The sequence below is a fragment of the Aethalodelphis obliquidens genome, unplaced genomic scaffold (assembly GCF_003676395.1).
Source record: "Aethalodelphis obliquidens isolate GAN/ISIS:26980383/991018 unplaced genomic scaffold, ASM367639v1 scaffold3, whole genome shotgun sequence".
In the NCBI taxonomy this organism is placed as follows: Eukaryota; Metazoa; Chordata; class Mammalia; order Artiodactyla; family Delphinidae; genus Aethalodelphis; species Aethalodelphis obliquidens.
In genome coordinates this window covers 66,346,788-66,372,456 of record NW_020837947.1, presented here as the reverse complement: position 1 = coordinate 66,372,456, position 25,669 = coordinate 66,346,788, and the positions used below count along the sequence as shown (strand labels likewise).

Here is a 25,669-nt window from a genome sequence, read left to right as displayed (position 1 = left end):
TCCACACCCTCGCCAGCATTTGTTGTTTGTAGATTTTCTGATGATGCACATTCTAACTGGTGTGAGGTGATACCTCATTGTAGTTTTGATTTGCATTGCTCTAATAATTAGTGATGTTGAGCAGCTTTTCATGTGCTTCTTGGCCATCTGTATGTCTTCTTTGGAGAAATGTCTATTTAGGTCTTCTGCCCATTTTTGGATTGGGTTCTTTGTTTTTTTTTAATATTGAGCTTCATGAGCTGTTTATATATTTCGGAGATTAATCCTTTGTCCATTGATTCGTTTGCAAATATTTTCTCCCATTCTGCGGGTTGTCTTTTCGTCTTGTTTTTAGTTTCCTTTGCTTTGCAAAAGCTTTTAGGTTTCATTAGGTCCCATTAGTTTATTTTTGTTTTTATTTCCATTACTCTAGGAGGTGGATCAAAAAAGATCGTGCTGTGATTTACGTCAAAGAGTGTTCTTCCCTTGAGCTATTTGTAATGAGGTGGATAGACCTAGAGTCTGTCATACAGAGTGAAGTAAGTCAGAAAGAGAAAGACAAATACCATATACTAACACATATATATGGAATTTAAGAAAAAAAAATGTCAAGAAGAACCTAGGGGTAAGACAGGAATAAAGACACAAACCTACTAGAGAATGGACTTGAGGATATGGGGGAGGGGGAAGGATAAGCTGTGACAAAGAGAGAGAGTGGCATGGACATATATACACTACCAAACGTAAAATAGATAGCTAGTGGGAAGCAGCTGCATAGCACAGGGAGATCAGCTCGGTGTTTTGTGACCACCTAGAGGGTTGGGATAGGGAGGGTGGGAAGGAGGGAGACACAAGAGGGAAGAGATATGGGAACATATGTATATGTATAACTGATTCACTTTGTTATAAAGCAGAAACTAACACACCATTGTAAAGCAATTATACTCCAATAAAGATGTAAAAAAAAAAAAAGAAGAGTGTTCTTCCTATGTCTTCCTCTAAGAGTTTAATAGTGTCCAGTCTTAAATTTAGGTCTCTAACCCATTTTGAGTTTATTTTTGTGTATGGTGTCAGGGAGTGTTCTAATTTCATTCTTTTGCATGTAGCTGTCCAGTTTTCCCAGCACCACTTATTGAAGAGACTGTCTTTTCTCCATTGTATATCCTTGCCTCCTTTGTCATAGATTAGTTGACCATAGGTGCGTGGGTTTATCTCTGGGCTTTCTATCCTGTTCCATTGATCTATATTTCTGTTTTTGTACCAGTACCATATTGTCTTGATTACTGTAGCTTTGTAGTATAGTCTGAAGTCAGGGAGTCTGATTCCTCCAGCTCTGTTTTTTCCCTCAAGACCGCTTTGGCTATTCGGGATCATTTGTGTCTCCATACAAATTTTAAGATTTTTTGTTCTAGTTCTTTAAAAAATACCATTGGTAATTTGATAGGGATTGCATTGAATCTGTAGATTGCTTCGGGTAATATAGTCATTTTCACAATATTGATTCTTCCAATCCAAGAACGTAGTATATCTCTCCATCTTTTTGTATCATCTTTAATTCCTTTCATCAGTGTCTTACAGTTTTCAGCATACAGGTCTTTTGACTCCCTAGATAGGTTTATTCCTAGGTATTTTATTCTTTTTGTTACAATGGTAAATGGGAGTGTTTCCTTAATTTCTTTTTCAGATTTTTCATCATTAGTGTATAAGAATGCCAGAGATTTCTGTGCATTAATTTTGTATCCTGCAACTTTACCAAATTCATTGATTAGCTCTAGTAGTTTTCTGGTGGCATTTTTAGGATTCTCTATGTATAGTATCATGTCATCTGCAAACAGTGACAGTTTTACTTCTTCTTTTCCAATTTGGATTCCTTTTATTTCTTTTTCTTCTCTGATTGCCGTGGCTAGGACTTCCAAAACAGTGTTGAATAAGAGTGGTGAGAGTGGGCAACCTTGTCTTGTTCCTGATCTTAGAGGAAATGCTTTCAGTTTTTCACCATTGAGAATGATGTTTGCTGTGGGTTTGTCGTATATGGCCTTTGTTATGAGGTAGTTTCTGTCTATGCCCACTTTCTGGAGAGTTTTTTTTATCATAAATGGGTGTTGAATTTTGTCAAAAGCTTTTTCTGCATCTATTGAGATGATCATATGTTTTTTCTTCTTCAGTTTGTTAATATGGTGTATCACATTGATTGATTTGCATATATTGGAGAACCTTGCATCCCTGGGATAAATCCCACTTGATCATGGTGTATGATCCTTTTAATGTGTTGTTGGATTCTGTTTGCTAGTATTTTGTTGAGGATTTTTGCATCTATATTCATGAGTGATATTGGTCTGTAATTTTCTTTTTTTGTAGTATCTTGGCTGGTTTTGGATTCAGGGTGATGGTGGCCTCATAGAATGAGTATGGGAGTGTTCCTTCCTCCGCAGTTTTTTAGAAGAGTTTGAGAATGATGTGTTAGCTCTTCTCTAAATGTCTGATAGAATTCACCTGTGAAGCCATCTGGTCCTGGACTTTTGTTTGTTGGAAGATTTTTAATCACAGTTTCAATTTCATTACTTGTAATTGGCCTGTTCATATTTTCTATTTCTTCCTGGTTCAGTCTTGGAAGGTTATACCTTTCTAAGAATTTGTCCATTTCTTGCAGGTTGTCCATTTTATTGGCATAGAGTTGCTTGTAGTAGTCTCTTAGGATGCTTTGTATTTCTGCGGCATCCATTGTAACTTCTTTTTCATTTCTAATTTTACTGATTTGAGTCCTCTCCCTCTTTTCCTTGATAAGTCTGGCTAATGGTTTATCGATTTTGTTTATCTTCTCAAAGAACCAGCTTTTAGTTTTATTGATCTTTGCTATTGTTTTCTTTTTTTCTATTTCATTTACTTCTGCTCTGATCTTTATGATTTCTTTCCTTCTGCTAACTTTGGGTTTTGTTTGTTCTTCTTTCTCTAATTCCTTTAGGTGTAAGGTTAGATTGTTTATTTGAGATTTATCTTGTTTTTTGCGGTAGGCTTGTATTGCTATAAACTTCCCTCTTAGAACTGCTGTTGCTGCATCTCATAGGTTTTGGATCATCATGTTTTCATTGTCATTTGTCTCTAGGTATTTTTTTATTTCCTCTTTGATTTCTTCAGTGATCCGTTGGTTATTTAGTAATGTATTGTTTAGCATCCATATGTTTGTGTTTTTTATGTTTTTGTCCCTATAATTGATTTCTAATCTCCTAGCATTGTGGTCAAAAAAGATGCTTGATATGATTTCAGTTTTCTTAAATATACTGAGGCTTGATTTGTGACCCAAGATGTGATCTATCCTGGAGAATGTTCTGTGTGCACTTGAGAAGAAAGTGTAATCTGCTGTTTTTGGATGGAATGTCCTATAAATATCAATTAAATCTGTCTGGTCTGTTGTGTCATTTAAAGCTTGTGTTTTCTTATTAATTTTCTGTTTGGATGATCTGTCCATTGGTGGAAGTGTGGTGTTAAAGTCCCCCACTATTATTGTGTTACTGTTGATTTCCTCTTTTATAGCAGTTGCCTTATGTATTGAGGTGCTCCTATGTTGGGTGCATATATATTTATAATTGTTATATCTGCTTCTTGGATTGATCCCTTGATCATTGTGTAGTCTCCTTCCTTGTCTCTTGTAACATTCTTTATTTTAAAGTCTATTTTATCTGATGAGTATTGCTACTCCAGCTTTCTTTTGATTTCCATTTGCATGGAATATCTGTTTTCATCCCCTCACTTTCAGTCTGTATATGTCCCTAGGTCTGAAGTGGGTCTCTTGTAGATAGCATATATGAGGGTCTTGTTTTTGTATCCATTCAGCGAGCCTGTGTCTCTTGGTTGGAGCATTTAATCCATTCACATTTAAGGTAATTATCGATATGTATGTTCCTATTACCATTTTCTTAATTGTTTGGGGTTTGTTTTTGTAGGTCTTTTCTTCTCTTGTGTTTCCCACTCAGAGAAGTTCCTTTAGCATTTGTTGTAGAAATGGTTTGGTGGTGCTGAATTCTCTTAGCTTTTGCTTGTGTATAAAGCTTTTGATTTCTCCGTTGAATCTGAATGAGATCCTTGCAGGGTAGAGTAATCTTGGTTGTAGGTTCTTCCCTTTCATCACTTTAAATATGTCATGCCACTCCCTTCAGGCTTGTAGAGTTTCTGCTGAGAAATCAACTGTTAACCTTATGGGAGTTCCCTTGTACGTTATTTGTCGTTTTTCCCTTGCTGCTTTCAATAATTTTTCTTTGTCTTTAATTTCTGCCATTTTCATTACTATGTGTCTCAGTGTGTTTCTCCTTGGGTTTATCCTGTATGGGACTCTCTGCACTTCCTGGACTTGGGTGGCTATTTCCTTTCCCAAGTTAGGGAAGTTTTTGACTATAATCTCTTCAAATATTTTCCCGGTCCCTCTCTCTCTCTTCTTCTTCTGGGACCCCTATAATGTGAACGTTGTTGTGTTTAATGTTGTCCCAGAGGTCTCTTAGTGTGTCTTCATTTCTTTTCATTCTTTTTCTTTATTCTGTTCTGCAGCCGTGAATTCCACCATTCTGTCTTCCAGGTCACTTATACGTTCTTCTGCCTCAGTTATTCTCCTATTGATTCCTTCTAGTGTAATTTTCATTTTATCTATTGTAGTGTTCATCTCTTTGTTTGTCCTTTAATTCTTCTAGGTCTTTGTAAAACATATCTTGCATCTTCTCAATCTTTGACTCCATTCTTTTTCCGAGGTCCTGGATCATCTTCACTATCTTTATTCTGAATTCTTTTTCTCGAAGGTTGCCTATCTCGACTTCATTTAGTTGTTTTTCTGGGGTTTTATCTTGTTCCTTCATCTGGTACATAGCCCTCTGCCTTTTCATCTTGTCTATCTTTCTGTGAATGTGGTTTTTGTTCCACAGGCTGCAGGATTGTAGTTCTTCTTGCTTCTGTCTGCCCTCTGGTGGATGAGCCTATCTAAGAGGCTTGTGCAAGTTTCCTGATGGGAGGGACTGGTGGTGGGTAGAGCTGGGTGTTGCTCTGGTGGGCAGAGCTCAGTAAAACTTTAATCCGCTTGTCTGCTGATGGGTGGGGTTGGGTTCCCTCCCTGTTGGTTGTTTGGTCTGAGGCAACCGAACAATGTAGCCTACCCGGGCTCTTTGGTGGGGCTAATGGCGGACTCTGGGAGGGCTCACACCAAGGAGTACTTCCCAGAACTTCTGCTGCCAGTGTCCTTGTCCTCATGGTGAGACACAGCCATGCCCCGCCTCTTCAGGAGACTCTCCAAAACTAGCAGGTAGGTCTGGTTCAGTCTCCTATGGGGTCACTCTCCTTCCCCCTGGGTCCTGACGTGCGCACTGCTTTGTGTGTGCTCTCCAAGGGTGGAGTCTCTGTTTCCCCCAGTCCTGTCAAAGTCCTGCAATCAAGTCCTGCTAGCCTTCAAAGTATGATTTTCTAAGAATTCCTCCTCCCGTTGCCAGACCTCCTGGCTGGGAAGCCTGACATGGGGCTCAGAACCTTTACTCCAGTGGGTGGGCTTCTGTGGTCTAAGTGTTCTCCTGTTTGTGAGTCACCCAGCCAGCAGTTATGGGATTTGATATCATTGTGATTGCGCCCCTCCTACCATCTCATTGCAGCTTCTCCTTTGTCTTTGGATGTGTGGTATCATTTTTAGTGAGTTCCAGCGTCTTCCTGTCAATGATTGTTCAGCAGTTAGTTGTGATTACGGTGCTCTCGCAAGAGGGAGTGAGAGCAGGTCCTTCTACTCCGCCATCTTGAACCAATCTCCAACATGTCTTTTAATAGGCGAATAGGTAAACCCTGATACATCCATACAATGGAATGTTATTCACCACTAAAAAAAAATGAGCTATCAAGCCATGAAAAGACATGGAGGCATCTTAAATTCATTTTACTAAGTGAAAAAAGCCAGTGTCGAAAAGCAGCATATTGTATGACTCCAACTGTATAACATTCTGGAAAAGGCAAAACTGTAGAGACAGTAAAACGATCAGTGGTTGTCGAGGGTTGCGGGGGAGGGAGGGATGAATGGGTGGAGCATTAGGCCAGTGAAGCTATTGCGTATGATACTGTAGTGATAGATACATGCCATTATACATTTGTGCAGAGCCAAGGAACTGTACAACACAGAGTGAACCGTATGCAAACCATGGGCTCTAGTTAATGATAATGTATCTATATGGACTCATCAGTTATAGCAAATGTATCACACTAAAGCAAGATGTTAATAATAGGGGACACTATGTTTGTTGTGAGGGCGGGAGTATGGGTGAAGTGGTATAAGGAACCTCTTTATACTTTCTGCTCAGTTTTTCTGTAAACCTAAAACTGCTCTAAAAAATAAAGTCTAGGGCTTCCCTGGTGGCACAGTGGTTAAGAATTCGCCTGCCAATGCAGGGGGCACGGGTTCAAGCCTGGGTCCAGGAAGATCCCACATGCCACGGAGAAACTAAGCCCATGCGCCGCAACTACCGAGCCTGCGCTCTAGAGCCCGCAAGCCACAACTACTGGAGCCCGCACATGTAGAGTCCGTGCTCCGCAAGGAGAGAAGCCACCGCAATGAGAAGCCTGCACACTGCCACGAAGAGTAGCCCCTGCCTGCTGCAACTAGAGAAAGCCAGTGCACAGCAACAAAGACCCAACGCAGCCAAAAATAAATTTTTAAAAATTTTAAAATAAATAAATTTATTAAAATAATAAAGTCTATTAATTAAAATAAAAAGAAAGAAGACTAGAAGAAAGGAAGGAATAAAAGAAGTAAAGGAAGGAAGGAAGAGAAAGCTGTGTACCTACTGTCTTGAAAGTGTAGCATGAACCCATAATTATGACTAATCCAATTCTGTATGTTTGAGTTCCAAGTAGTACACGAATCTGACTAGTCTCTCTTCTTACCAACATTTAGGATTTCCCATCACAAATGCAAGATACAGTCCCATGTCTTTGGCATGATGTGAAAATTTTTCCACAGACTGACTTTGCAAGATCATCTCTGGTCTTTGCCCACGTATTGTAAGCTCCAGCTGCAAAAGTCTCTTTGTTCCCCTTTCCTACCCTTCCAGGCCACTCTGCCTTTGCTCTTGCTGTTTCCTCTGCCTGTGTCCTCCCCCACTTCTCTATCTAACAAAATCCTCCAGTCCTCCAAGACCCAGCTCAAATGTGACCTTCTCTGTAAGAACATTCCTGACCTGCTTTCCACCCCAGCACACCAAGCAAGAAAGCTGTCTCACCCAATTTCCATAGTTCTTTGTGCCCATCTGTTCAATCAATGCTTAATACACCACAGAATTAACAACCGCAGCATCAGCAACGGTTTAGTAGGAAAATTCGGGGCAGAAAGAAGCCAGATCAAAGTAGATTGAAGGAGTGGGTAGGAGGTGAGCTATGGATACATGGCAGGTGGGCTACTCTCTGGGGATTGGTTTTCTTGTCGTTTGGTATTGCTTGTTTAGGTTTATCTTTAGCATTTGTGGTTTTACCCAACAGAAGTTAAGGATGGTGAGAGGAAAATTCCAGGGGTGACTGTGGTGCTGTCCAGTGCTTGGGTGCTGACGGACCTGTGTCACTTGAGATCAATAATTCTGATCCCAGGAGCTGGGATCATCCTCAATTTTGGGGAGGAAGTGAAAGGGAAGAATGAAAACATCCCCCATTTGTTATCTCTTGAAGGTTCTGCAGCCATAGCCTGTTTGAACTTTGGCGAAAGGGAAAAGGCTAGCTGACTCGGTTCGTATCCCCTCTATTTCTTATGGGATCTACAGACTCCTGAAGACCAATTAATGATTAGAAAAAGCAATTGATTATTAGATTTTCTAGCATCCACTGAACAGACATTAAAGGCTAAGTATGTTCCAGGAACTGTGCCAGGCGCTGGAGATACAAGATAAACAAAATAGGGTTCCTGCCCTCAAGGAGTTGCGTCTAACCAGGAAGACCAACCTTGAGCTCATGTCAGCAAATTACACTGTGAGGGAAGCTCGGGCCTTAGTCACCAGGGCTGCCATAACAAGATACCGTGGACTGGGTGGTTTCAATGACAGGAATTTATTTTCTCACAGTTCTGAAGGCTGGAAGCCCCAGATCAAGGTCCAGCAGAGTTTGGTTTCTGATAATGATTCTCTTCTTGGCTTGCAGGTGGCCACTTTCTCACTATGTCCTCACATGGCCTTTCCTGTGAGTGTGGCTCGGAGGTGAGGGTGCAGGTGTGAAAAGAGGGGGCTGGGGAAGAGAGTGAGCGGGGGGCTCTTTGGTGTCTCTCCTTATAAGGACATTAACCCTATCAGCTCAGGGCCGCACGCTTAGAACCTCGTTTTACCTTAATTACCTCCTAAAGGCCCTGTTTCCAAGTACAGTCACACTAAGGGTTAGGGCTTCAATACATGAATTTTGGGGCACACAATTCAGCCTCATCCTGTCTAGGGAGAGATGGGGCAGCGGAGGGCTCAGCAATGGATGACTGTCGGTCTGGATTTTGGGTCATTTGCTATGTGATGTGAGTGCCTGGCCCCCAGCTTGGAGGCTCTGGTGATCTAGCAGTGCCAGGCAACTAAAAAGTAATTATTGCCCCATGTAAAAAGGGAAGGTTTCTACATCGCAAGCCTCCTGTCAGTCATATCTGTATTCAGTGATGTGTCCTTGAACCTCCGATATATTATTTTTACATTTGTTAGCAGCTCTTCTTGATGGTAGGGTATGTCATAGGTTTACTGAATAGTATCCAGATGTCACTCGGCTTTCACTGCAACAGCCTCTCCATGCCTCCTGCAGAGGTGATTGTTTCAAAGATCCTCTAAGTGTCAGACTCAGAAGAGAATAGTTACCGTACTTGACGTCCTCAAGAAATAAGCATACATGTTCCTTTGCCGTGGTGGGCTTGCCAAGAGGTGCCTCTCTGCCCCTGTCTTTTGCAGATAGCACTTGTGAACACCAGACTCTGCGAGCAGCCAGTGTTGTTCTATCCTCATGGATAACATGGTATTGAGGGGCCCCATCTGGGGAGTCCGTTTTCTCAGAAGAAGGAAATGTCAGAAGCTCTGAGAAAATTAAGCACTCCTTGCTTTATACTTCTGTCGCATTTGGTGTACAGTTCTCATCTGGCATCTGGCCTTTTGGGCCCCGATCAAGGCTGATCAGGGCCAGATGATGAGTTTTTTCAAGGTAGGGAGAGGGTCACGTTCATCTATATTCTAACCTCACTGGTCCTCCAGTGGTGGTTGCAGTATCTCGGCAGTGATCACTTCTGGATAAACTAGTATGAGGGTCGTGCATTAAAAATAGGATTATCATTTTAGTGGCATTTTGTCTCCCCAGGGGAGTTCATTCTCTCTGCAGTGCACCAGCCCCGGTCCCTGGCTATTCTCCTGCCCTTGGTGTAAGGCGAACACTGGCCAAAGCAGAATCCCAGCCCCTTGCCCATAGGAGCTGCTACCCTTAGGGTAATGGAAGCAAGGCTTTGGGCAGCGATGGTGCTTGGAGGGTTCATGTTGACAGTGTTCTTTTCCCCTCTCCAGGATCAACAATTCTGGCTTTAGAAATGAGGGGGAAAATAGTAATATTGGTTCAAGTCAAAACCAAAACCCTCTTCCTTTCTATGATTACTCATAGAAATAGTTGGGAAGTTGGTTTTCTGTTGCTTCAACAAGTGGTCTGGAGGACACACCTGCAATGTGGAGGGCCATTGACAGCCCTTGAAAAAGCTCCCTGTTTCCTCCCTTCCCCCTTTCCTGCAGAGACTCTGTTCAGAGGAGGATTTTTGTGACAAACTATGGGTTCACAAACACGGGGAATGGCTCCTCAACCAGGCCCTAGTCTCCTTGCTGCTGCGGTCACTGTGCTGGAACTCTCTGCCCAAGGAGGGCAGGGAGTGTCTGGGTCTCCGCTGTTTCCACACAACGGGCATTTCCATAACTGTTGTCACAAAGGCAGTTCATTACGGATTTTGACCCTTCCTGCATCCTCCGTCCCCTTACAACACGTGCATTCATCTCCCCGTATTACTGCTGAAAGAATACAAACTTCGTTTCTCTGTCGTCCGAGCATCATTCAGAAGCACCCGCCCATCTGTGAATCATTCCCTGACTCCGATCAGAGCAGTGTTACAGGTCCTCTGCTGGCAGGAGGCAGCAGTCCAACAAAGTCTGAAGACCCAGGACTTCTGTGCCAGGCAGACTGGGAAGCCACCAAACATTGCGAGCTGAATGGATGTCTTACTAAGCTTTTAGATGTGATCTGGCCAGTACTGGCAGAGGAAGCTCAAGGGGAGAAGGCAGCAAGCACTGTAACGTAAATCCCTGCAGACCCTTGGGCGTTACAGCCCTAGGAAGCTAATGATCTCTCCAGGAAAGAACTGACCGTGGTTTTCCAGCAACAGAACACGATGTAGAACGGGGAGGACAGACCCCCGGATGTGAGTACAATCTCTTAACACAGGGTTTGGACCAGTAGGAGCAAAGCGAGTTATCGTAACTGATGGTGCTTCCTAACCATTGGTTCCTGGGTGCCTGTGGACCGTCTCTGGGTGGGCTGTGTGTAATGCCTGGCTGGGACTTTTGTTTGCAGGTTTCTTCTAGAATATTTTGCCTGTTAGGAGACTGAATGCAGTGGCTTTGGGATACCGGTACCGGGGGACTTTTTTGTAAATCTTCAAGAAAACCTCATAGACCTTTCACTATAAAAAGAAAACCTATCGCATCACAGACTAAGCAGCTGTTTGGCCCTCTGGCATTTGTGATGAGAGACAAAAACACTGGCGAACTGGAGAGCAATGAAAATGGGGCAGTGGACTGGGAGGAAGGAGGGGAATCTTTCTTAGGAAGCTAAATCCCTTTCTGGATTCAGGATGCTCATTGCGTATTTATGATCATGCGTTTATTTCATTTCTGCTTAAAGAACTCGCAGCTTGTTTGCATTTTAAGGTTTTTCTCCTGTGAAAAATGCTGTGCAAGTGACAAAGAGGGATGTGATTGATAGACCTGGGGCAGAAATTCCTCACCTCCTGCAATGGGAAGTGTCTTGAATGACAGGTGATCTATTTGGAAGCGGAAGCTCAGATTGAATGAGGGAACGGAGCTGCTTGCAGCCTGGGTACCCAACAGGTTGGCAGTGAAGTTTAACTCCTTGTTTGCAGACTGGTCCTCTCCCCTCCCCACTCACTGCTGGGGGTTCAACAGCCTCTTTATTCTTCTCCCCAGCCCACTTCCTTCCGCCTGGTTTGATTTGTCAGTTCAGAGGTATCAGATGAGAATCCAAGTATCCCCTCTCTGCAAAAGGATGGGGATCATTGTTCTAGGTGGGAGGTAAGGATACAAAGATTTAGGGCAGTGATCATGAGAGAGGTGGAAAGGAACGTGAGCTGGGCCCTGCACCCCAACCCGAGGTGGAAGTCAGAAAGGAGGCAGAGGGACTTCCCTGGCGGTCCAGTGGTTAAGACTCCATGCTTCCATTGCAGGTGGCATGGGTTTGATCTCAGTTTGGGTCTGATCCTGGGTTGGGGAACTAAGATCCCATATGCTGCACGGCAGGGCCAAAAAAAAAAAAAAAGAAAAGAAAGAAAGAAAGGAGGCAGAAAAGAAGACTCAGCCGCTTTGATCCCTCCCTCCGCCCCCCTCTGCCGTGTGTAAATGAAAATGAAGGCGAATACTGGAGGTCCTACTAGTGAGGCTGCTGGGTTTAAACTGAGCATGAACTTGAGATACCCAAGCACACAGCGATGGTGCTAGCAGCAGACTAGGAACTGGAAACCTGGGATTCTGTTCCTGATTTTGCAGACAGTTTTCTGGGCATCTCTGGCGGTGGTGAGGTATCCAGAACGTCCTGCAGGCCGCTCTCTGCCTCGGGTGGGCTGTGCACTGGCTGTGGTGGAGGGTGTGGGATGGCTTGGGGGTGGGGAGCATTTTATTCTTAAGTAGCTGCCATTGAAATTTTAAAAAAAGAAAAACCAAAACGCTGACATTTCTGCTTGGCCAACATTTTCTCACAAATGTAGTGTTTCTGTCTCTTAAAAAAAAAAAAAAAGGAATAGTAATGTGTGCTGGGCTTGTAAAGGGCTGTTTACCAAGGGTAATCATGGGCTGTCTCAGTAGCTGGCAACCATGGCAATCAGTGCACCTTGGCTTTTGTCTCAGTGTCCCCGAGGCTGAATTTATGGCATGGGACGGAAGGGAGGGAGGGGAGCAACTGTCAGTGTAGACAGGCCGGTTAACCCATGCTTCCATTGCTGGGGAGGCCGGACAGCTTGCTGATGGGCTGCCTTGGGGTTGCAGCAAGAAGATCTCTATTCCCCAGGAGTTAAGCCGTGGAGGGAAATCGTGAAATTTTAGCCATGGTGATAATGTTTGTATGAACCGGGCCATTGTAATTGAGACACTCAAATGCCCGTTGCAGGAAAGGTTTGGGAAATAAATAACAAAAGAGTGAGTGCAGAAGAATGTGGCTGAGGGAGGGAGAGCCTTTAGGAAGCCAGGGCTCATTTTCTGGGTTTTCCTGCCATTTGGGCCTGGAGTGCTTTCGCAGGATTGGGGCAGACGGATCAGAAGCTCAGGGTAATTGGTTTGGACGTGCCGCAGGTTACCTGAATAAAGACAGCCGGTGTATCCTGTGTTTACGAAAACAAACCACTCCCCAACAGTAGAACATTCTGGGAAACATAAAGCCCAAACTACAGTCTTCCAGTGCGACCCTGGGAATTTCCAAAGGCTTTTCCAGCTCCATTTCTCTCTGTTTTGAGTCTCAACTTTATTCTTTCATTGGCGCATTCATTCAGCAAAGATTTGGGGTGCATCCCAGCGATCTCTGACCGTGGCTGCGGGAGGGGTCCCCTGCTTGTACCTTCTCCAGGTTTGTTGCGCTTCTGATGAGTCTGGTGATCAGAGCAGGGTGGGTTTGTGAGGGTTCCTCGTGTCTCTTTCCTTGTTATCTCTTTTTTTTTTTTTTTTTGGCCGTGGTGCGTGGCTTGCGCGATCTTAGTTCCCCGACCAGGGATTGAACCTGTGCCCTCGGCAGTGCAAGCGCGGAGTCCTAACCACTGGACCACCAGGGAAGTCCCTTTCCTTGCTCTTTTTTATCCACAATTTGGGCAACAGATGGACGACAGTGAGAAAATTTGATCATTTGCAAGCTGAGCAGGGAGAAGAATGACCTTTCAGAAGTTATACTACTCACATTTGGCCAATACTTTCACGTAATAAAATACCATCTTTAGTCCCTACCACAGTCCTGTTGTTCCGTCTGTTTTATACATGAACGTTTAACCCCAGCTGCCCGGAGCTGCTGGTGACACGAGCCACCTGGATGTCACGGTGATGCAGAGTCAGAGCAGGTACCGACCAGCCCTTTCTCAGTCACATCACAGCCAGTGAAAGGAGCATGGGGTTTGCCTGGAAACCGCTGTAAAGGACGTCTGTATCTTCTGGTCCTTCATAACTAAAATGGGTGGTAGGTCCTGGGATTCCTTGTGGTACAGCATTTTCTCTCCATCTGCAATATTGGTATTTTTAGCAAGTACATTTTAAAACAAAAAGAGGCCCACATTGCCTTGCCCTCCTAATAGGAATAGATCAGATTCTTAAACTTTCCTTCTTTGGCCCCCAAAACCCTTCACCTTTGGCATAATCCCAGTGGCTTTGGTTTGCTCTAATGGTGGTCCAGCGCTACTGGGAAGAGTCAGTCTTTAAAATTCTATCCATTTGGCCATTTGGTGGAAAGAGGGCTTGAGTTTACTGCTAGTTACTGCCCCCAGACCACAGCTCCGAGACAGGGCTTAGCATCCTGTCGCTGGTTTGAATTGCCCACTTACTTCCCTCTTGTTAAGCCCCTCCCTAGAGTAACTGTTTGTAGCATCAGTTTTGTTCCCAAGATGGGTTGTTCCAGCAGTTATTGGCTAGGAGATGGTCCGGGCCTGCTCCCAGCTCTCCACCTGTTGCAGATTTCTGGAACCTGCACCATTTACAATGGGAAAAGGATGAAGGAAGAGAAAGGCTGGAAATGCTGGGAGAAAGCCCCATGGGTGTGGCCCCCTCCTCAGGGTCTCTGTGGGGTGTGGTCCACAGGCACCTAACCGGCCAGGGGAATAGGCATGTTAGCCGTGGCGGGCCCACAAAATGCGGTCCAGAGGGCCCTGTGTGTTCCCACACAGTGTAGTTTCCTGCCGAGGGTGGGCCTGGAAACCAGTCTACATTCAGGGGATTGTGTCAGGCCGCTGCTACCTGGGTGGGAGACGCAGAGCAGACCTCGCCGTGGTCTGGAGTCTGCGGGGGTGGGGATGGGAGCGGGGTGTTTCCGTATACTCTCCGCCTTCCACGTGCAAGTTCAGGGTTTGCTCTGCAGAGGGTGCTTGCCGCCTGTCCTGTCTCCCCCAGCTCCCCTCCCCTGCACTGAGCAATCAGCAGATGCCCTAAAACCAGGGAGGAGCGGTGTGGCCTGTCCTGGGTGCTGAGTGGTGCTGACGGCAGCTTTGTTCTGTAACCCTAGGTCCCAAAGATGGCATAGTGATGAAGGCCCCTTCCAATGATCGGAACGTCTTTACCCGAGGGTGCCTGCCTGGGCCCGTGGCATTGCGTTGAGCCAAAGGAACTTGTCTGCCACTTCCCGGAAAACGTCTTTCTCTCCTAATTCATGAGCCAGCAGGATGCGGTCGCCGCGCTTTCAGAACGCCTGCTCATAGCTGCATACAAAGGCCAGGCGGAGAATGTGGTTCAGCTCATCAACAAGGGTGCCAAGGTAGCGGTTACCAAGGTAACAAGAGAATAAACACTTTAGCCATTCCCTGGGGAAAAGCCTGCCTCTTAAGCATTGTCCATAAAACTGTTGTGTTTCGTTCAGTTTTCAAAGAACTGGTTGGTTTTGTTTTTTGTTTCCAGTGCTGGAGGTTTGGGGAGAAAGAAGAAGGATTAAAAATGCTTTCGTTGCTATGTTTCAAATGGAGCCACTCGTAATTAGCATTTGACCCTCTTTAAAATCGCAGTGTGGATTTTTCTCACCTACTTCTTTAGCCAGATGGACAAGAACTCTCTCTGGAGAAATTGGGGCACAAGAACTTACTGGGTAGAGTGTGTGAGAATCACGTTAGGCTCCCTTGGGAGGCCTGTGGACGACGGGGCAGCCCAGACGCCATGCAGAACCTCACTGCTCCCATCTGGACAGTGATGGGCTTGGACCAGATGCCTCCCAATGACCTCTTTAGGCTGATTTCACGTGGGTCAGTGAGAATGTGTGGCAGGCTTTGGAGGGCATTGCTGACCCCTCACCAACAGATGACACCATGGTAGACGAGAGAATGCACAGGCCCAAGGGCAGTTTTATAGCAAAACTGAGGTAAGGCAGGCTCTGCCCAGTTAGGTGACAAGTGCAGATACATAGACGAAGTAATGCTGACGGCAAGCACTTAGTATTGCTCTAAGCACTTTATAGACCTCTAGAAGAGGTTCTTTTTTCATCCTCACTTTAGAGATGAGGAAACTGAGGCACAGAAAGATTGAAGTAATTTACTCAAGGGGCCCCCAGCTGCTGAGTGGCAAAACTGCAACTTGGACCCAGTTATGACTCCAGAGCCCCCCACTCCAGGCCACCCCAGAGAGAGCCATGGAGAGAGGCGAAGTTTCATTTTCAAATAGTAACATCTGTTGACCTCTGACCTCCTACGGCAAAGATTGGCCAGCTCACATTTTTGGTTAGTCACGTGCAGTCTGTGTATTTCCTGCTTCTGATGTGTGCTTTTTCCAGCACCACCAAGCAGTTAACTCAATTCTGGCAGTATCTGTCTGGAGATAGCATCAGCTCTCACAGGCTAAGGGCTCAGTCCCATAAGACTGCTTCAGACACCAGTCACAAGTCCAGGTTGTCACCTGTGCTTCTGACTGACTGGCTATAAATCAGAGGTTCCCACAACTCACTCCTTGGGTTGAATTAATTGGCTAAAGCAGCTCACAGAACTCAGGAAAGCATTTTACTTACCAGATTACCAGTTTATTATAAAAGGATATAACTTAGGAACAGGCAGATGGAAGAGATGCAGAGGGCAAGGTATGGGGAAAGGAGGCTGAGCTTCCATGCCTCTGAGCGCACCACCCTCCCAGCACCTCTGTGTGTTCACCAACCCAGAAGTTCCCTGAACTCTGTCCTCTGGGTTTTTACGGAGGCTTCATTACATAAACATTATTTACTAAATCATTGGCCATTGGTGATTGATTCAACCTCCAGCCTCTCTCCCCTCCCTGGAGGTCAGGGAAGTGTGACTGAAAGTTCCAACCTGTAATCACTGTTGGTTCCCTTGGCAACCAGCCCTCCATCCTTAGGGCTTTCCATAAGTTATCTTATTAATATAACCTCAGGTATGGTTGAAAGGAGTTTATTAGGAATAACACACTCCTTTCACCTTTATGGCTCTGGAGCTATTTCAGGAACAGATAGCAGAAGACCAACTATTATAACAAAAGATGCTCCCGTTGCTCTTATCACTCAGGAAATTCCAAGGAGCTGTGAGGAGCTGTGAGCCAGGAACGGAGATTAAGAGCAAATCTGTATTTCTTTTTTCTTTTAATTAATTTATTTTTTATTTATTTTATTTTTGGCCACGTTGGGTCTTCATTGCAGCCCGTGGGCTTTCTCTAGTTGCGGCGAGCAGGGGCTACTCTTCATTGTGGTGCATGGGCTTCTCATTGCGGTGGCTTCTCCTGTTGCAGAGCACGGGCTCTAGGCGCACGGGCTTCAGGAGTTGTGGCACGTGGGCTCTAGAGCACAGGTTCAGTAGTTGTGGCGCACAGGCTTAGTTGCTCCACGGCATGCGGGATCTTCCTGGACCAGGGCTCGAACCTGTGTCTCCTGTACTGGCAGGTGGATTCTTAACCACTGCGCTACCAGGGAAGCCCTGTATTTCTTATTATAAGTCACAGTATCACAATGCTGGTCTCTAGAGAGACTGAAAGTCTTTGGGTACTCAAAGTTCACTCATTAGCCTAACAGCACTCTGACCTAGGTGGTGACTAGGTTGTATGGAATCCAGGGTGAAGGGAACCTTGACTCAGGCCTCAGCATGATCTAACCACAGCTCTTCAGGACCCAGGCAGTCACACATGGGAGAAAGTAGTTAGGGCACATGTGCACACATTTTAACTTTGCTGTGTTTGCTAATTGTGCAGGTTGCTTAACTTCTTTGAGCCTCAGTTGCCTTATCTGTAAAATGGGGATAATAATACCAACCTTTCAGAATTGTTATCATAATAACTTATTAAAGCACTTAGCTCATAGTCTGCAAGTTCTTTTTTAAACAGTATCATTTGCTTTTTAAAAAACAGCTTTATTGAGGTATAACTTACATGCCAAAAAGCTTACCCATTTTAAGTGTGAAATTTGATAATTTTTAAAAAAGTATTTATTTATTTGGCTCCGCCAGGTCTTAGTTGCGGCGTGCAGGATCTAGTTCCTCGACCAGGGATCGAACCCAGGCCCCCTTCATTGGGAGCGTGGAGTCTTAACCACTGAAACACCAGGGAAGTCCCTGAAATATGATAATTTTTAATGCATTTACAGAGTTGTGCAACCAACACCATGTTCTAGTTTTAGTACATTTCTAATTTTAGAATCCCAGTAAGAAACTCCATACTTCTTAGCTCTCATTCCCCATTCCCATCCCCAGCTCCTGGCAACCATTGATCTACTTTCTGTTTCTACAAATTTCCCTTTTATGGACATTTTATATAAATAGAATCATACATTATGTGGTCTTTTGTGTCTGGGTATTTTCATTTAGCCTACTGTTTTCAAGGTTCATCTGTGTTGTAGCATGCATTTTCTTTTATTGCAGAATATTATTCCACTATATACATATATCACATTTTGTTTATCCAGTCATCAATTGATGGACATTTTGGGTTGTTTCTGGTTTAGAACTATTACGAATAATGCTGCTGTGAACATATTTGTTCTCATTTCTCTTGGGTAGACACCTTGGAGTGGAATTGCTGGGTCACATGGTAAATCTATGTTTAACGTTTTAAGGAACTGGCAAGCTATATTCCAGAGTATCTACCATTTTACATTCCCAACAGCAGTGTATGAAGCTTCCAGTCTCTGTGTCCTCACCAATGCTTGTTATTATTTTTTTTACATCACTTGCTTTTTAATAATTATCAAAGTAAAGCATGCACATAGAAGCTTTAAAAGAATAAGTTCAAATACCGTTAAGAAGGCTTTTAACAAAAACTCCAATCTGCTCCTCTGCAGAAAAAACTTTTAAATTTTTCAGATTTTTTTCCCCCCTGGCATTTATTTTAATATTTCTAATGAATATGCAAATACTACTAATTTGATTAATCAGTTCAATTTTTAATTTAAAAACAATTTAGGTATATTTTAATTTTTATGTTGCACATACCCATAAGTTAAAGCATCAGATATTTTTACTATGTTTGCCTTCCAGTTTTGATTCTCCGTAGGCAATTACTTTCAACTCTTTTGGTAGATTCTTTTTTTTTTTTTTTTTTTTTTGTTGCGGTACGCAGGCCTCTCACTGTTGTGGCCTCTCCCGTTGCGGAGCACAGGCTCCGGCCGCGCAGGCTCAGTGGCCATGGCTCACGGGCCCAGCCGCTCCGCGGCATGTGGGATCTTCCTGGACCGGGGTACGAACCCGTGTCCCCTGCATTGGCAGGCGGACTCTCAACCACTGCGCCACCAGGGAAGTCCGGTAGATTCTTTTAGTGCTTACATCCATAAAGATATCGTGATACTGCTAAATCTTGATTTTTTCCATTTTTGGCATTATCTGTTTAACGATATGAAAAGCGATGATTTAAGATTTAGCTTTCTTTCCCTCTCCTGCCCTCTCACACATACTTTCATAACAATGACCTCAGCATTTCATTTTTACATATTTTAACCAATTTATTCCAGTTATAGCTGAGCCCTGTGGTATGTACTATCATAACATTAACTTTTTTGCAATAATTTGTTTACCCTGATGTTTATAATTGTCTTATATTTGTTTCTTTAGTTTTGTCTCTTACTGTCACTAATCGTCCCCATCTGTGTAATCTCTGGTTGTGCAGAATGTTCGGTAGTCTCTCTATTGATTCTCCTTGAAGAGCTGTCCCCTGGAGCCCCTTCCCCTGCTTCGGTCTGCACTGGAAGCTCTCAGCCTCTGGCGGCTGTCTGAGGATCTGCCTTTACTCTTACCCTAGGGATTCCCCTTACCGCTTTTATATATGTTGACTTTGTATTTTCTGGGCCCCAGTGTCTTTCTCCTTCTTTGTTTTGTTGTGGTACACCCTCTAGTGCAGTGCTGTCTGAGAGAACTTTCTGTGGTGGTGAAATGTTCAGTATCTGTGCTGTCTAAACAGAGTAGCAACACATGGCTGTTGAGTACAGTTGAACAGAAGAGTTTGAACTGCGCGGGTCCACTTACACGTACATTTTTTTCAATAGTGAATACTATAGTACCATGTGGTCGGTGGTTTGTTGAATCTGCTGATTTGCAACCGCAGATACTGGGGAACCATGGGTATGGAGGACCTGGGAATATGAATATCAGTTATACTCGGATTTTTGACAGCGTGGAGGGTTGGCACCATTAACCCTCATGTTGTTCAAGGGTTGGCTGTACTTGAAATGTGGCTAGGATGACTGAGGAACTGAATTTTAAATTTAATTAATTAAGTTTAAATGCCATGTGCGGCTGGACTACCATATTGTTTGGTTTTTTTTAAGGCTCCACAAGTTGAAGTTACATTTAATTTGTTTAGTTATATTAAAACACATATATATTATGTGTTTATATTATTATATAAACACATATATATAAACACACATATATTATTATATATATGTATATATATTATGTGTATATATTATTATATAAACATAATACCAAGCTTAATTTTAGGTATTTAATATTCACTTGCATCATGTGGACTTTCAAATTTATTACATTTTTTAATTGGTTAATAATTTCGATTTACAAGCAGCTCATGCAGCTCAATATCAAAAAAACAAACAACCGAACCCCAAAATGAGCAGAAGACCTAAATAGACATTTCTCCAAAGAAGATATACAGATTGCCAACAAACACATGAAAGGATGCTCAACATCACTAATCATTAGAGAAATGCAAATCAGAACTACAATGAGGTATCACCTCACACCAGTCAGAATGGCCATCCTCAAAAAATCTACAAAGAATAAATGCTGGAGAGGGTGTGGAGAAAAGGGAACCCTCTTGCACTGTTGGTGGGAATGTAAATGGATACAGCCACTATGGAGAACAGTATGGAGGTTCCTTAAAAAAACTAAAAACAGAACTACCATATGACCCAGCAATCCCACTACTGGGCATATACCCTGAGAAAACCATAATTCAAAAAGAGTCATGTACCACAATGTTCATTGCAGCACTATTTACAGTAGCCAGGTCATGGAAGCAACCTAAGTGTCCATCGACAGATGAATGGATAAAGAAGATGTGGCACATATATACAATGGAATATTAGCCATAAAAAGAAATGAAACAGTTATTTGTAGTGAGGTGGATGGACCTAGAGTCTCATACAGAGTGAAGTAAGTCAGAAAGAGAAAAACAAATACCATATGTTAACACATATATATGGAATCTAAAAAAAAAAAAAAGTGGTTCTGAAGAACCTAGGGGCAGGACAGGAATAAAGATGCAGACGTAGAGAATGGACTTCAAGACACAGGAAGGGGGAAGGGTAAGATGGGACGAAGTGAGAGAATGGCATGGACATATATACACTACCAAATGTAAAATAGATAGCTAGTGGGAAGCAGCCACATAACACAGGGAGATCAGCTCGGTGCTTTGTGACCACCTGGAGGGGTGGGATAGGGAGGGTGGGAGGGAGATGCAAGAGGGAGGAGATATGGGGATATATGTATATGTATAGCTGATTCACTTTGTTATAAAGCAGAAACTAACACACCATTGTAAAGCAGTTATATTCCAGTAAAGATGTTAAAACATTTTTTTTCATAGATACCTTGGATTTTTTTTTTTTTTTTTTTTGCGGTACGCGGGCCTCTCACCGCTGTGGGCTCTCCCGTTGCGGAGCACAGGCTCCGAACGCGCAGGCTCAGCGGCCATGGCTCACGGGCCCAGCCGCTCCACGGCATGTGGGATCTTCCCGGACCCGGGGCACGAACCCGTGTCCCCTGCATCGGCAAGCGGACTCTCAACCACTGCGCCACCAGGGAAGCCCCCCTTGGATTTTTTATATAGTATACTGTCAAACCAAACATAATAAAATGTCTTCTTTATGAAAAAATCTTATAAAACTTATTTTGTTATCTTCATCAATAATCTACCATATGTCATTTATTGGCTACCATATTGAATAGCACAGCTCGAATGCCTTCCTGAGAATGAGCGCACAGGAGAGACTAATCAATTTTAGACACAATCTATTGCCCCTTTCTCTCCCACATTTCTCCCTATGTAGTTGTATCACAATTTTGGAGCAGATCCACAATCAGTGTGATTATATAAATACTCTTCACTGGTGAGCCAGTAATTGTACTATCGTTACATTTCCATTGTTTGTATAACTTGCTGCTTTTCCTGAACTTGATCATTGCCTTGATTTTTAAATTTGTTTAGTTTTATTCAAACGTATAGTTAGATGTTTCCTCTACCTTTCAACTCTGTAAAACAGTTCTTAGGGGGAGTTCCCTGGTGGCCTAGTGGTTAGGAATCCAGGCTTTCACTGCCATGGTCCAGGTTCCATCCCTGGTCAGGGAACTGAGATCCTGCAAGCCGTGCAGCGTCGCTGGGGAAAAACAAAACAAAACCAGTTCTTAGTGTAACTTCCATGGTTAAGCCTATCACGTATTTACCAGTTTTATTCTTTTCCTGGAGATATCCCTTCTGGAGTCATCCATCCTTCTGTTCCAGTTTGATCTGGGCTACTCTCTAGTTCTGATGTGTGGAGTCATCCTGAGAATTCCTTTCACCTCTCCCCTGTGTTAGACCCCCTGTTTGCCAAAACCCATGTCACCCTCATTTTGGTGGTGCATATCCTCTGGCAGTTTCCTAAGAGAGGGCACATGGGAGACAAATGTTTTGAGGGTCTGCATATCTGAAAACAGAATCTTTATTCTGCCCTCTCATTTAATTGACAATTTGGTATGAAACCTAGAACTTCGAAGGCAATTTTGTTTTATTGTTTTTGAGTGTTGCTGTTGGGAAGTCAGCTCATAGATTCTAACTTGCAGCTGCCTCCTGAAAGGCCTTTTGTATCCACTGTGCCCCCGAAGGCCTGCCCACTCAGAACCCAGCTCATGAGCCTCCACCACCAGGAAGTCCACCGAGAATGGTTCTGTGCAGGTGCCCTGCGTGGAACTCACTTCCTCTGCACTGGTGCAGCACTTGCTCTGCGTTGGCTCTGAGTCCCTCATAATTGCATACCACTCTGTGGGTGCTCAGAACTCCCCAGCAGACTATCACTCTGACCTGGGCCAGTTTCTCTTTTGTATTTCTCTGTGTTTGACACAGAAGGAAAGCTCTGGATTTGGAATCCAAAGACCTTGGTACAGGTGTCTGCTCTACTGCTTATTAACTGCTTGTTCATGTAGGCCAGAGTTTCTCAGCTTCTGCACTATTGATGTTTTGGGCCAGATAATTCTTTGCTGTGGGAGGTTGTCCTATGCATTGTAGACTGCCTTGCAGCATCTCTGGCCTCTGTTCATTAGATGCATGGTACTCCCTTCTCCCTGGTTGTGACGATCAAAAATGTCTCCAGACCGTGCCAAATATCCCCTGGGAGGGGGGCAAAATGGCCCCTTGCTGAGAAGCACAGATGTAGGCAAATTTCTTGACTTTACAGGTCTCATTTTCCTCCCCAAACTTAGAGGATTTCCGTAGGGCCTAAATGTGATAACACATGTGGCTGCAGTTACAAAATCTAAGTGGGCACAAAATATTGGGTCTGTTTCTTTAACCCCTCCAGTGCCTAGCACAGTGCTCACTCATTAGGCCCCATGTGTGTCCAGTGAGGGGAATAATGATGTTTAGTGTAAGTTGCTTACACTCAGTGCTTACTAGGTGTCAGCTACTCTTGTAAGAGTCTACAATGATTAAGTCCTCTAAGCCTCACCACAACTCTGTTCTCATTATACAGATGAGGAAACTGAGGCAAGGAGAGGTGAGGTAACCTTCCCAAAGTTTCAGAAAGTTTCAGCACTGGGATTTGAACCCTGGCCATCTGGCTCCAGAGTTTTTGCTCTTAAACACCATGTTTTCCCTGTGTGTTTATGACTTTGGGTTGGGAACATCCTGTGGGCTGCTTGTTACTAGAGCATCTTCCTTGGCATCTTACACATAGGAGATATAATCTGCAAATGTTTTACTGACTAGTAACTCATGTGCCCAGGTACTTTAATAAAGCACTTTCCGAATAGTGTATTGTACATGTGTGTAACATTTTATACTTTGCAAGTTATTTTCGTATACGTGCTGCTCATCCCCAGAACTCCATGAGCGTTTTCTTTTGCACTTGTGAGGAAATGGAGGCCCCAAAAGGGAAGTGACATACAAGCTAGGGCATGCCACAGGTGGCACCAGAACCGGGATCTCCTGGCTGCCATGCTGATGTCATCTCTGTTACACCAGGCGCCTCAGATAAGGGCAGCCTCTTCTGTCCTCATGGGGATTTTACCTAGTAGCTAATAGTGTGTGGGTATGATACCTTATCCACCAGGCACGAGTGGAGTTGCCATGCGCAGGACAAGTCATCAGAGGCAGTGGGCTTGGGAACTGGGAATTGGTGTAGAAACTACACTTAAACATTTTAAATTCTTTTTTTTTTTAATTTTATTGGAGTATAGTTGATTTACAATGTTGTGTTAGTTTCTGCTGTAGAGCAAGTGAATCAGTTATACATATACATATATCCACTCTTTTTTAGATTCTTTTCCCCTATAGGTCATTACAGAGTATTGAGTAGAGTTCCCTGTGCTATTCAGTAGGTCCTTATTAGTTATCTCTTTTATATGTAGTAGTGTGTACATGTCAATCCCAATCTCCCAATTTATCCCTCCCCACACTTACCCTCTGGTAACCATAAGTTTGTTTTTTACATCTGTAATCTATTTCTGTTTTGTAGATGAGTTCATTTGTACTCTTTTTTTAGATTCCACATATAAGTGATATCATATATTTGTTTTTCTCTGTCTGACTTACTCCACTCAGTATGAGAATCTCTAGGTCCACCTGTGTTGCTGCTAATGGCATTATTTCGTTCTTTTTTTTTAAGCAACTTTTTTTTTAGTAAATTTATTTATTTGTTTGTTTTTTGGCTGTGTTGGGTCTTCGTTGCTGCACACGGGCTTTCTCTAGTTGCGTCAAGCGGTGGCTTCTCTTATTGCAGAGCACGGGCTCTAGGTGCACGGGCTTCCGTAGTTGCAGCACACGAGCTCAGTAGTTAGTGGCTCGTGGGCTCTAGAGCACAGGCTCGGTAATTGTGGCGCACGGCTTAGTTGCTCCGCGGCATGTGGGATCTTCCCAGACCAGGGCTCGAACCCGTGTCCCCTACACTGGCAGGCGGATTCTTAACCACTGTGCCACCAGGGAAGTCCCACTCCAGTATCTTTTTAAAGAACTTTTAGGAAGCTGGTCCTTGGGATGTTTCACCACAGCTTTCGTTTTCTCTGAAAGTAACCAGACAGAGGTTATTTGATGCAGCTTTAGTTAAGAAAAATGCAGTTTCATTCATAAAATTAATGTTTATCAAACTTCTATTTGATACCTACCACCACCCCTGAGTAATGACACAGGATTTAGATGATTAAGAAGTACAGACCGCAGGGCCTCAAGGCATAGAAAGTGAGCCCCCCAGAGTTCACTGCTGAGTGGATGGGCAGAAAACTCAGCAGGTGGCAACATGGGGGGAGTAAAACATGGAGGAAGGGAAGGAAGGGAGGAAGGCAAGGAAAAAAAGGAACTAAAGACCGTATGCAAACTTACGCAATGTCATGTGTATCTAATTTATGTAATTTATGTAAAATGTTACATTTGCATACATGTTCATGCACAAAGAACTTGGAAAAGAGTTACATTTATATTGACCAGTTATATCCATTGATAAATGAAAACGGCAAATAGGAAAGTAGCAAGTGATGAGTACAGTCTGATGCATTTTGGTTAAAGCGCAAGTCCACTTCTGTCTGCCAGCCTGCCTCTATTTGTGTGAGCACAGAGAACCGTGGGGAACACAATAGACTGCTGACGCCGTTTGCCTGGCAGTGAAGATGATTAGCTTTGCTTTTATAGATTTTTCCATTGTATTTTTCCGCTTATTAAAACAAGCATATATTACTTGAGTAATTTGTGAAACATGAAATCAAGTTCAGAAATGTGTGCTGAGTGTCTGTGCCAGCACTGGCCCAGTGCTGTATATTTACCATCTCACTGAAATTCTCGCCGCTCAAGAAGCCTGTGCTCCTGTCTGTGTGATACCAAAGGGGAAAGGGAGGCGCTGAGCAGGAAGCAGTTCGAGCAGTTGAGTAACTTCCCAGTTAAGTGGTCAGTAACCCCGGGGGGAACCAGCCCTGTCTGGCTGCGAGGCCCACGCTAGGACGGCACCTGCGCAGTCCCTGTTCCTTCCAGCACCCCGCCAGCCACCCTTCCCCAGCTGCTTCTCCACATCAATGCACACAGAGAAAGAGGCCGTCCTGTGGGAGGGGCTTAGG

General features: G+C 43.8%; 1 protein-coding gene and 1 non-coding gene across 4 annotated transcripts in view; one reads left to right on the top strand and one right to left on the bottom strand.

Moving 5' to 3' along the window:
- Nucleotides 1-25,669, top strand: part of ANKRD6 (ankyrin repeat domain 6) — a 218,659-nt gene that overhangs the window by 105,883 nt on the left and 87,107 nt on the right. For all 3 annotated transcript variants that reach the window (XM_027090553.1, XM_027090543.1, XM_027090533.1), the window contains exon 2: nucleotides 14,449-14,712. In XM_027090553.1, the coding sequence (XP_026946354.1) occupies nucleotides 14,593-14,712 (120 nt within the window). In that variant the 5' untranslated portion in view covers nucleotides 14,449-14,592. The remainder of the gene's footprint in view (nucleotides 1-14,448; nucleotides 14,713-25,669) is intronic.
- On the bottom strand, nucleotides 12,946-13,018 carry TRNAA-UGC (transfer RNA alanine (anticodon UGC)). The gene has a single exon. It is a non-coding gene; the product is annotated as a tRNA-Ala (tRNA).